Source organism: Mirounga leonina, unplaced genomic scaffold (assembly GCF_011800145.1).
Source record: "Mirounga leonina isolate KUSES-001 unplaced genomic scaffold, KU_Mleo_1.0 Mir_176, whole genome shotgun sequence".
NCBI lineage: Eukaryota > Metazoa > Chordata > Mammalia > Carnivora > Phocidae > Mirounga > Mirounga leonina.
The window spans coordinates 32239950-32252580 of NW_023270454.1; the positions used below are offsets into that span (position 1 = coordinate 32239950).

At 37.9% G+C, this 12631-nt stretch overlaps 1 protein-coding gene across 1 annotated transcript in view; it reads right to left on the reverse strand.

Annotated features, from left to right (window-relative positions):
- TMEM131L (transmembrane 131 like) overlaps positions 1 to 12631 on the reverse strand; it is a 166672-nt gene that overhangs the window by 69915 nt on the left and 84126 nt on the right. Inside the window, exons 5-8 of the mRNA XM_035023255.1 lie at positions 11789 to 11857; positions 7198 to 7321; positions 6042 to 6158; positions 4544 to 4654 (exon numbers count right to left, since the gene is read on the reverse strand). Of these exons, the coding sequence (XP_034879146.1) occupies positions 4544 to 4654; positions 6042 to 6158; positions 7198 to 7321; positions 11789 to 11857 (421 nt within the window). The remainder of the gene's footprint in view (positions 1 to 4543; positions 4655 to 6041; positions 6159 to 7197; positions 7322 to 11788; positions 11858 to 12631) is intronic.

The following is a 12631-nucleotide window of genomic DNA, read 5'->3' on the forward strand; positions in this document are numbered from 1 at the left end:
ACCTGAGCTGAGATCAAGAGTTGGATGCTTAACCGACTGAGCCACCAGGCGCCCCTAGCATTTTTTTTTTTTTTTTTGTAATAGCCAAGACAGGGAAACAACCTAAGTGTCCATCAATGGATGAATGAATAAGAAAATGTGATATGTATATACAATGGGATATTATTCAGTCATAAAAAGGTAGGAAATCCTGCCATTTGCAACAACATGGATGGACCCTGAGAGCATTATACTAAGTGAAGTAAGACAGAGAAAAACAAATATAATATGATCTCATCACTTATATGTGGACTCTAGGGAAAAAATACACACACACATACACACACACAACTGAACTCAGAACAGATCCGTGATTGCCAGAGGTGAGAAATGTAGGGGGAGCAGAATGGGTGAAAGTGGTCAAAAAGTACAAACTCCCAATTATAAAAGAAATAAGTCCTGGAGTTGTAATGCACAGCATGGAGGGAAAAATAGTTTATACTCATGCAACTTAACCTAACTCCCAATTATAAAAGAAATAAGTCCTGGAGTTGTAATGCACAGCATGGAGGGAAAAAATAGTTTATACTCATGCAACTTAACCTAAAGGTTCCAGAATGCTCCCTAGGTAGCCCTAGCTCTCCCTTAATGACCTATTTATATACGTTTTTCTAGCAATCTCTCTAAAGCCTCCTTGAAACTATGTACATTTTTGTACTTTATAATCTTATTTGGTTAGAATTTTTCTGTTTATCCCTGGATGTACAAAATGTACAAAAATGACTTTCATGCAGTCATGCCAATGCCTACTAATTGAGCACCTACAATGTGTCAGTCAACAAAGATCTCTGCCCTGCAGAGCTGAGGTTCTAAATGAGGGACAGGAATAAACAGCTTTCATTATTCGTACTTAGCTCCCCAAGCTCTCTAGCCACCCTGGTACATGACCAAAACCTAGTTCTGCTTCCTTACATCTGAGTTACAGTGGAGACAACCGAATCAAGTGTTTCAGGCCATATACACGTCACAATGCTGTACAAAGGTACACATCTGCCTTTTGTTGTTTCCGACTTAATTTCTCATGATAGAATTGTGTTGGGTTTGCAACAGCAAAATATCTGATGTCTTCCGTGATCCTCCTGACAACTCAGGATGTTGATAACTCAAATTTCTTTCACGTTTTGAAACAGTAGCTTATGGCCACATTAAAAATGCCATTTCAGGGGCGCCTGGGTAGCTCAGTCGTTAAGTGTCTGCCTTCGGCTCAGATCATGATCCCAGGGTCCTGGGATCCAGCCCCGCATCAGGGTCCCCGCTCCTCGGGGAGCCTGCTTCTCCCTCTCCCACTCCCCCTGCTTGCGTTCCCCCTCTCGCTGTGTCTCTGTCTGTCAAGTACATAAATAAAAAAAAACTTAAAAAAAAAAATGCCATTTCATTTATGTCTCCTCAAGGCAGCACCAGAAGCACATTTTCTGATCCATACTCCTAGCTTTACAAAATACTTCTGCTGTTTTTCCTCCTCTGATCAGCATTTCTATAGCTTGGAAGAATCAAGCAGCATCTGCACATTTTGGAGCCTTCACCTTTTAGACACTTTATATTCAGGAATCCTTGGGTGAATCCTTGGGGGCATGTCTTTGTCTCCTGTAACTATGTTTGAGCCAGGTAATTTTTTTAATACTCAGTTAAACTGAAATCCAACTCTATTTAGGCCCAGATGCAACATAAACCTGAACATATAAGCAGGCTGTACATTTTACTCACACAAAAAAAATCTAAAAATTATTTGGCCCTATTATTGTTTGAGTGAGAATTCTTTTAAATGGTTATTATCACCTTAGTCTCAGTTTTCTTACGATTCAATGGACTCACATAAAGCGATTGTATTTCTTCTCTCAACTTCAAATTATATTCCTAAACACAATAAAGTTATTTCTCTTCATGTGGAGCTAAGGAGGTAAGTGAAAGCAAAGTTGATGACATCCTAATTTCTGCTAAACCTTCTGAATCTCCAGCATTCTAGCAGATCTACCTTCCAGCTCTAAACTGAACCAGAGGTGATTTTATGAGTACCTTCCAGACCCTTTATTCCCTTTTGAAGGAAGCTGAACTCAACCACTCACCCAAATGATGGGTTCTCAACCAAAAAACAGAAAGAAGAAAACTTAAGACAAATAGAACATCAAAATGAAGACATTTCTTTCTGAGGAAGGTTACCTGGCAATTTTATACCCACTTAAAACACCACACAAACACATATATGTATGCAGTTTCAGTGCAGAAATATTATAGTCAGAATTTTTTCTGAGGAATGCCATAATGATTTCTTTAGTCTAATGTTGCAGGGTTTTTTTGTTTTTAGATATAGTAAGCCTTGAAAAATACAGTTTCCTTTTTTTCTGAATCACAGTAAAAATGGAAGATTAAAATAGTTGCCTTTTAAGAGATATTTTTGATATTCAGATCTTCAAAATACTGGTTTCTAACAAAAGATCAGCCCCCAAATTTGAGTCTTATCTACAAACTCTGAAATGTAGCGCATATTATCACATCATAAGTGTGGTCCAATCTGCATTTGGGGGACAGAGACTTTTGAAAGGGCCAGAGTAGATACTGGCAGGTCTGTTATGGGGCCACCAGAGTGGCCTGGGAGAGAGATGATGACAGCCTGGATGCAGGAAAGGGTAGCGGGCGTCATGGCCGGCAGACAAGATCTGCCAGGCAGCGTGTTAACTTGCAAGCTCTCTTCACATCAAGGTCTCCAGCAGACCTCAGAGAGGCCCGCATGGTCACTGCCTCTCTCCCTTAATGCCCCGTACCCTTCCTTCAATTAACCCCTGTTAGCTAAGGTATCTGAACACCTGTCTCTGTTTCAATACTTTTATCACCACTAATATGGAATCTGGCATTCAAAGCTTCCAGTCTCAGTAACCAGAGAAACCTGGCCATTCTCAGCCGCCCCCTTTGCTGAAGGACGGCCCTGAGATAAGGCTAAAAATGTTCAGCAGGAAAAACCTATGCTATCAGCAGATGCAAGTTACATTTACTCCAGCCCTTTCAACCCCTTACAAAAACACAAGTCAGATCATGCCATTCTTATGCTTAAACCCTTCAATACATCCCCACTGGTTTTAGGATTTAAACCAAATCCAAACTTGCCAACCGTAAGAAATCATCCTTAAAATCCTGGGAAGGGGGGTTATATAATTTTATAAAAATAAAAATAATACTAAAAATCCCCAAGAATTATCTAAAATGATGACAAATCTCCCAGACATGACATTACAGGTAAATTAGTTTTGCTTGTCTTCCCACTGGTATGTAAGCTCCAGGAAGATGGAAATGCTAAACCAGTGCATGCCCATAGCAGAGACTCAATAAGACTATTCAATGAAGGAAAGCCCCAGGTACTACTGTGACCCACACAAAGTTCTGAGCAATGTTCTTTATTCACTAATCAGAAAGAAAAGGGTAGATAAGGGGGCAAAGTTCATCATCCATTGGTTCAAGAGTTTTCTCAATTTCCAAAGTTATCCATAGTCGCCAGGAAGTAAGTCAAAGGAGAAAAATGATCAAACCCCACATGCTATTAATGAAATGCATATTGAAAGAACATTAAGGTATCATTACACGTGACGCTTGAACAACACAGGCTGAACTGTATAGCTCCACTGTTATGCAAATTTTGTTTCGATAGAGTACAGTGCTATAAACGGATTTTCTGTTCCTTATGATTTTAATAACGTTTTCTCTAGCTTACTTTATTCTAAGAATACAGTATGTAATACCTACAACACAGAATACATGTTAATCAGCTTTATGTTATCTGTAGGGCTTCTGGCCAACAGTAGGTTATTAGTAGTTAAGTTTCTAGGGAGTCAAAAGTTATACACAGATTTTGAACTGCGTAGGGGGTGGGCCCCCTTAGCCCCTGCACTGTTCCAGGGTCGACTGGATACACATTCTAAAACACCAAAAACGTTTCTTTCCACTAAGCCACACTCAGGAGAGACTGGAAGCAGGGAGAGGGGAAGATAGTAAGACATTCCTGAAAAAATATCATTACTGGTGACCATGGAGGTTCTGTCTTCCTAAAAAGCAACCTGGAAAGATTTAACAAGCTCTACAAAATGGTTCATACTCTTTAACTACAGAATCTCTCTTTACAAAACATACCTCAAGGAAATAGGTAAGCCAAAAAGGAAATAAAGAAACTTATAAAACATGTACATGGCCTAATGGCAATAATAATGAAAAACTGGAAACATTTCAAATGATCAAAAACAAGATTAAGCCAACTATGAGAAAGCAACACCATAGACCATACAGCCTTTCACAAGACGCACACGGATTCCACTGATCTTTCACATACATGTATTATTTCTATATAGATCAGGATTTTTTTCAAAAAAGCAGAAAATAATAAAATTCCAATTCTGAAACCTGGTGAGTTTAACATCTCTAACAATCCTATATAAAAAGGGCTGCAAAAGATACATCAATTTAGAGGACTACAAAGTGTGGTGTTTACCAGAATTCAAAATAAATCTACTATTAAAATTACCTGTGTTTGTGAAAGCTGAATGCTCTGGACCTGTGGAAGCAGAAAGTAAGCATTTGGTAGCTGCTTTGCAGACCCTTCTGTAGAGATTCTTCGAGTGCCAATTCCAGATACCTTCAGGAAAAAAAAAAGAGTTAATTATCCCCCTATTCGTTTTGAAACATATTTGTCATGATGTTAAAATACCTTTCCAAAGGAAATCTGTATTCACCACCTTGGTCTTTAAGACCCTATTAATCCAGGGCGCCTGGGTGGCTCAGTCGCTAAGCGTCTGCCTTCGGCTCAGGTCATGATCCCAGGGTCCTGGGATCGAGCCCCGCTTCGGGCTCCCTGCTCGGCGGGAAGCCTGCTTCTCCCCCTCCCACTCCCCCTGCTTGTGTTCCTGCTCTCGCTATCTCTCTCTCTGTCAAATAAATAAATAAAATCTTTAAAAAAAAAAAGACCCTATTAATCTAATTATTACATATATATTTTTGTCTACAAAAGAAAGCAACAAAAGTTGCTATATTTAAGCTGAATGTTCCTCACTGTAGGAAATCTTTTCAGAAATAAACAATTTTTCTGATATGGGACCAAGTGTTTAATGGAAACCAGTAGGAAATAACCACAAAAATTATAGACCTTGGCTTGATGCCACATCCTATTAAAGATGTCACAGATACCACTTAAGATGTACCTCTGAAACAAATAATACATGATGTGTTTAAAAAAAAAAAAAAAGGATAGTAGGAAGGGAAAAATGAAGGGGGGGAATAGGAGGGGGAGACGAACTGTGAGAGACTGTGGACTCTGAGGAACAAACTGAGGGTTTTAGAGGGGAGGGGGCTTGGGGGAGGGGTTAGCCTGGTAATGGGTATTAAAGAGGGCATGTACTGAATGGAGCACTGCGTGTTATACGCAAACAATGAATCATGGAACACTACATCAAAAACTAATGATGTAATGTATGGTGACTAACATAACATAATAAAATAAAATTAAAAAAAAAAAAAAGATTCCTAACTACTTTGTGAACAACAACAAAAAGATTCTTCACACCCCATCCCTGGTGCCTTGATATGAATAGCAAGCTCCCTGAGAACTGGCCATGTCCCCTGATCAGACATATTCCTGAGCCCAGGAGGGAAGGGGGCAGAAGCACTAGGGACTGCCTTTATAAGCTCCTCCCTCTGGACTGCTCATGAGATCAGGGCAGAGTTCTGAAAGCCCACTCTATTTTATAATAGAAATAGGATATGGTAGACTTCTTTGTTTTGTTCCAATGCCCTTCAAAGATCCACAGTGAGAGTTTCAGCTCTGTGCTCTGAGCCCGAGACAGCCAACTGTGTATGGCATGAGAGGCAGAAGAAGGGGGAAAGCTGGTGAGTTTATATCACTAACAATCTTATATTCTAATGACATAAAGCAGGTGGCAACATTTCCAAAAGTCTTTTATAAAATATCCAAACCCCTCTGTTAAATCAACAACCAAATCAAGGGACTAGAGGGAAAAGTTACTTACATGATAGGGAAGGACTCCATACGAGGAGGTATTAATAAATAAAGAACTTTCAATGCTTCCTTCTTCAGTAGGTAAGAAAATAATTCTGAAGGATGTTTTCCCCATTGCTGGAATTACCTGAAAGGAAGGTACCAAATTAGCCATTTGGAATGGACCTCTCTAAAAAAATGTCTTTCAGAGACCTCCTTTTTGATAATTTCCATTAACAGATGTCTAAATATTCTGTGCCCTTGATTCAGAAGTATCATGAATCCCTGAGAATCACTAAATGGATCAAAATCCAACAACCGAAGATAATGTGTCAAAGAACACACCACAGAATTACAGCAAGGCCGCTGCCGAGTCCTTTCACTTCGGACTGGGAATCCTGCACCCTCACATTCTTCCTCTTCCTTCCTCTTCTGCACCCATGTGTTCAACGGCCTTTATCAAACACAATTCTAATTCTACTTAAGTAAAAGGAGCCACCGATGTACAAACCTGCCAATTCCTAATGAAAGTCAGGAGCTGCATTTATCTGGACAGCCTATCATAAACACAATACTGGGCTCCCTGTTGCACCATCTCCTTGGTCCCATATTTAAAAGGAAAACAGTGTATCAGGTAGACATAAGTAAGCTAAATAAACAAATAAAACCCACTAGTATTTGGGAATCTTCACTGAAGTTAAAGACCACTGAAATCTAAACTACCAGAAGACCGGGGTTTGGTAGTTCTCTGTCATGGTGCAAATTAGCTTTATAAGGGCCATTCACTACTTCCTATTCCTACATTTAGAAAGGAGTCCTATTCTAGTAGATTTGCCAGGCCAAGAGATCACGACTCTAAAAACTGTGTTAATTACTAAATGGTTCAGCATTTGTAGTCATTTTAAGACACATAATACTGTTTCTTTAACCATGAAAAAGTCCTATTAGATATACAACATTATACCTTGTTTAGACTCTAAACTTTCTTTTTCCAAGGAGATATCAAGAGCCACCAAAATTATGGACAACTGAAAAAAATAAATGCTAAAGCAAACATGCAGAAGGAAAGAGTGTGGGTAGCAGAAAAAGGAAGACAGGGAGCAGAAAGTAAAAACTTCAGGCCAAAGAAAGCAAGAAAACCTGGCCGCCTGCCATAGCATAGTTTCAGAGAGTACATCAACACTTACCCTGCAATGAACAGGAGGCACATGAAAATGTCTAGCAGCTGTAAACACTGAATTCACCACGACCTCACTATCCCTACTAGGGTTATAAGCATAGAGAATCTTTGCTGCAGGGTGACCCAGGAACCTAGGAGGGGAACAAGGAGAAAAAAACAATGGGTTGTGTGGTCGTAAATATAGCCATCCATCCACCCATCCCTCCACCCACTCACACATGTATATACTTTAAACCCAAAAAGCTGTTGATGTTCATTAAAACTAAAGGCAACAATGATTAAATCCTGCTATTAATAAAACATTTAATTCACAAGTCAAAAACTTTTAAAAGAATCCTTTCTTTCATGAGACACTTATGCCAACCAATGGTAACACCTCACTGACTTTGGCGTTAGAAGAACGCAATGCCATTAAAATGCTTGCAAATAACAGGGTAGGAACTAGGTTCTCGCCTAATGGGGCTCTAATTCAAATGACAATAGGTTTAGATAAGAAACCGTACTCATAGAAAAACCCAGTTTGTTTTAGAGTTTCTTCTCTGAGTAATAAGTTTAAAGAGGCTTTGGTGGGGGTGGGGAATGGATTTCTACTCACAAAGAGACTTTATCAAGTCTCACGAAAGGAAAACGTAATTGTTGCTAAAGACCATTCTTCTGAGAAGAACGCAAACTCAGCAACACCTTTTATCGCTTGTTCTTATCCATTTAAATCATGAGTCTTTTAGAAAATTCTGAGGAAAGCTTTGGCTCCTCCCTCCACAAAGAGACACACACAGAAGTTTTAGACATAATTTCAAAACATTCATGCCACTAAAGGTAAGAATATCTGCTTTCCAGCGAACACCCTCACTGATGAGGACACTCATGTTGATTTTTTCCTTCCTCCTCGTTTCCACCCGCAAGGCTAGCAAAGGAATTGCAAAGGAGCGGAGCTATCTCTGGTCCACCTACCTACCATGTTCCCTGGAATCATTTACCTCTGGTTCCTACCAGTTAAGTCACATTGTCATACACAGAGAGCCACAAGAATTTCACTGAAGCCATTTCTCCAGTTTTAATGCCCTCAGAGGCAGGGACCCAAGTATACAGCTCTCTTTAATATGGCCTAGAAATAAAACTATATTCTACATTGAAACTCATCTACATTATACTTGTATTTCTCTGATACTAAGAATTGTGTGTTTTAGAGAAAATGAAGTACACGCTGTCTTATGTACAATGGGATTTCCAAACTCCTGTATCCTGCCATCAAATCCCTCACGTTCCTCTTCCAGCTTTTCCTCCGACTTTTTTTTTTTTTTTTTAAGTAAGCTCCAAGCCCAGCGCCGAGGCCAATGCGGGACTTGAACTCATGACCCTCAGATCAAGACCTGAGCTAATATCAAGAGTCAGATGCTTAGCTGACTGAGCCACTCAGGTGCCCCACACCTCCTACTTTTAATCACAAGTCTTAACTGAAGATTTAATATAGCCAATGTGTATTTTAAAAAATAAGTCCTTTACATCCAAATATAAATAAAAGACACACTAATGTGATCAAAACCTTGATTTTTTAAAATTTTTATTATTATTTTAATGTTCTTACCTAATACAACTAAATTTTTTTTATACTACCATAAAGGGTCAACTCAGAGAGCCCTGCCTTGGGAGTGCTGGGCTCACATTTGCCTTTTCCCTCCATTAAGTTAAATAAACAAAGACTTCCATCGTTTTAGGTTTTAGGTAAATAATACGACTCAATTAGCAAAGTTCTTACTACTTATCCTCAAAGTTTTATATCCCATTCATATCACTGGAATACAAGATGTTTAGTTTAAAAAAAATACAGACGTTGCCCAAACAAAAACACATTAGAAATCAGAATCCAAACAGCGATTCTACAGAGCCCAGTGACCGCATCCACCAGAAACCTCACCAGACCTAACATAGACCTAGTTACCACTGTGCTATTTTTATTCTATTTTTTAATTCTATTTTTAAAACTGTTATGAGGATAAGAATTTCCTTCACTAGTGACAACTGGAAGATACTCTATTAATTTAATACTATAAAAGAATGATTAAAATCTCTTATGAATGATTAGCACTTTTAATCTCCGGACCAGCGGAATATTAACCCTTATAATCAACCCTAAGAAGTGGGCAGAAGGCAGGTGAATCTCACAATCCTGATTCTGCATCCCAGAGGGAAACCAAAGCTATGAAAAATGATGGGGTTGGGTTTGCCCAAGGTCAGCTTCGAAATAAATAGCAAAAGCTGAGCAAGGGCATTGAAGAAATCAGAAGAACTCTCTGGCTGAAGTTCGAATCTAATGTCTATAAATTAGACCATTTGTTAAAAAGTAAGGAAAAACTTGACTAATTTTAGAAGTGTTCTGGGATGCCTGGGTGGCTCAGTTGGTTAAGTGTCTGCCTTCAGCCCAGGTCATGATCCCGAGTCGCAGAATCAAGCCCCACACTGGGCTCCCTGCTCAGCGGGGAGCCTGTTTCTCCCTCTGCCCCTTACCCCACTCATGTTCTCTCTCAAATAAATAAATAAAATCTTAAAAAAAAAAAAAAAGTGTTCTAATTTAGATTACCATTTGTTCTTATCGAGATTTTTAAAAAACTTTAGCAAAATTAATTTATTCCCATAATCATATCCTAGAGCTCACTTATAAAAAAAAAATAGCATGGAATGTGCTGGCTTAGAAATCAGAAGACTTGTTCTGTCACTTCTAGTGAAATGCCCCTGGGCAAAAAACATTACTGCTCAGCGACAAATTCATGAGCATCTGTAGTCCATGCTCAAGTACAGAGATATTTGAAAATGACACACAAGCAACTCTCTCTCTCTCTCTCAGATAATACCTGCCCCCACTACTCCACTATCCTTCTAGGAATGATAGAAGACTCAACTGACAAGAGACACAATTGTACTTTGAGAACTATAAAGTACTACATAAACAAAACTGAACCATCCAAAGGTGAGTCAAGGCTAAAGTGTAAATAACCTTTGCAAATAAAACATTTTAAACATTTGCTTTTCAACCTGCTTCAAGTCATCAGGACCAGAAACGGATGCATATAGCTAATTAACATTTGTAGCCAAGACATCCATCCCTCCATGTGCACCGATCACAGGACTTTTATCTTACTGAAGAATAAATATATCATAGCCAGCATCCTATGAACTAGAGTTATTATCCTCATCTAACTGTACTTACTACATTCATTTTATTATATCTACCAATCTATAATATATTTTTTCTTTTTTCTCTTCCATATTTTTAATTTAATTTTTGTTAGTTAACATACAGCACAATATCGTATAATATATATTTTTAAAAGTAGGTCCTGCATTAAAGTTCCCTTTTACGATAAAGACTTTTCACCTAAGTAAAGTGATCTTTCAGAATCTCAAACCAGTGAGGTTTTATCATAAATTCAGCTTTGAACGTTTCTTTACCTAACAGTAAAAATATACAAATTCAAACACAAAAAAACAGACACCTGGAATCTGGTAAAGTCAGCAAGCGCCCTTCCCACTTTCCTCTCTTCTTCCTTTCACAGAATCTCCTTTAAAAGCTCAACAAGGTACTTTCACATTTAAAATTCCTTCTTTACTGCAGCTCTAATCTTTTGTTGATCAGAAGGAAAGGAAAGAAGGCAATCCAGATGAGTCACGGAGGGCACCCCAGGAGCCCACCACTAACTCCCCCCAGATGCTCTCCCAGCACCACGCCTATTTCATTCACCTAACTCATCCCGTAACTCAAAAAGCTCTTTGTGAAATTGATGTTCCAGGCTGCTTAAGTAAGCAGAGCTTTGACACCTGAAACACTTTCACTCCCATACTTGAAACTCTACGAACGTGAAACCGTATCTTCTCAGTGCCAAGATATGCTGCACCCAGGGCGTTTAACACCTGAAGTTTCGAACTTCAACCACTTTAAGTGTTAATGCCAACGAGAGTCCTTAAGTTCTCCCTTCCGCCCAGCATCGCCCTTCTCCTAATTTCTCCAAGTTCCCAGATTAGTCCCTCAACCAACACTCAAGTCATGTTCCCTTCATCTTCCTGGTTCTGAATGTGATGCACTGTTAAGTAATTACAGTTTATATGCTGTCTTCTCCACCTGACTTATTTCCAAAGTCTTAATGGTAACAACTAACGTTTGCACAGAGCATAACAAAGTATAACGAGAAGTAAAAACAAGCAAATGAATCTAATGAAAAGAGTTCAGAAACCATCAGTATTTAGTGTTTTTCACTATAAAATGACCTGATTTGTTATAGAAAAACAGGACTTAATATTGACTTCTTATTAAATTCCAATTACTATAAAATATTATAAGGAGTATTTATTAAAAACTGAAGAAATGGCTAAAACAATTTTACACTCTCCTTTTCACAAAAATATTCCTCTTAACAAGTCCCAAGGTCAATATCCCTTATATTACTAATATACTTAAAATGTACTTAACATTTTATATACAGATATATAAATGTTATAAATACATGTTAAATATATTAATATATTTTAAGCATATATAAATGATATCCTGATGGCAAATAATGCAAATTAAACAAGTTATTAAAAATTATAAAGAAGATACTTACTGAATTCCAAAATCTAGAACTGACGGCTGAAAATGTAAGCCCTTTCCACTAAATAGTTTGTCTGAGAAGCTAAAAAAGAAAAGACAAGACAGATTAATTTTGTTGTAGTTTTGAAATTTGAATGCTGAGTTAAGAGTATATACTTAGGCCAATGGCTCTCAAGAGATATAATTTTACTCCCTTATAGATAAGTCTAAATTGGTTTTAAATGTAAAAATTGAATTATCAGAAGTCTAATATAATTCTACAGCTGCAAAAATTTAAAATACTTTTAGATGATTAGATGATGGTTAATACAACTTCGTATCAAATGTACAGATTCTGTAAGCATTCAACAAAAATGGGGAAGCATTTAAGTTTTAATAGGCTTCATTTCTGGATGCATTTGAATAACATGACTATTTTCATAAACTCCAAATCAAGAAAAGACATACATGTAAGGTGGGTGGAGGTGAGGGGCTGGAGAGGGAAAGAGATTTGGCCTCTAAATTAGTAGACTATCTGTAACAGGGAAAGGATGGGGAGTGTAGCCAGGGTTGCCCCTCAAGGCCAAAACCATCACCAAATCTGTATTTTTAAGAATAATCATTACATAAAACCTCACATGGCAGTCATATTTTTCTGCAATTTTTAATCATTATGATGATTTTTCTTCAGAACCAAGACACAAATTAACATACCCAAAAACATAAATAGAAAACAAATAAAAGAAAAACATATATTATATATAACATAATAATATAATGTACATGCACATATACATACATACACCTAAATATACTTAAAGACCTAAAATGCAAAGCATGTGTATATATGTATGTGGGTGTGTATGTGTGATAGATA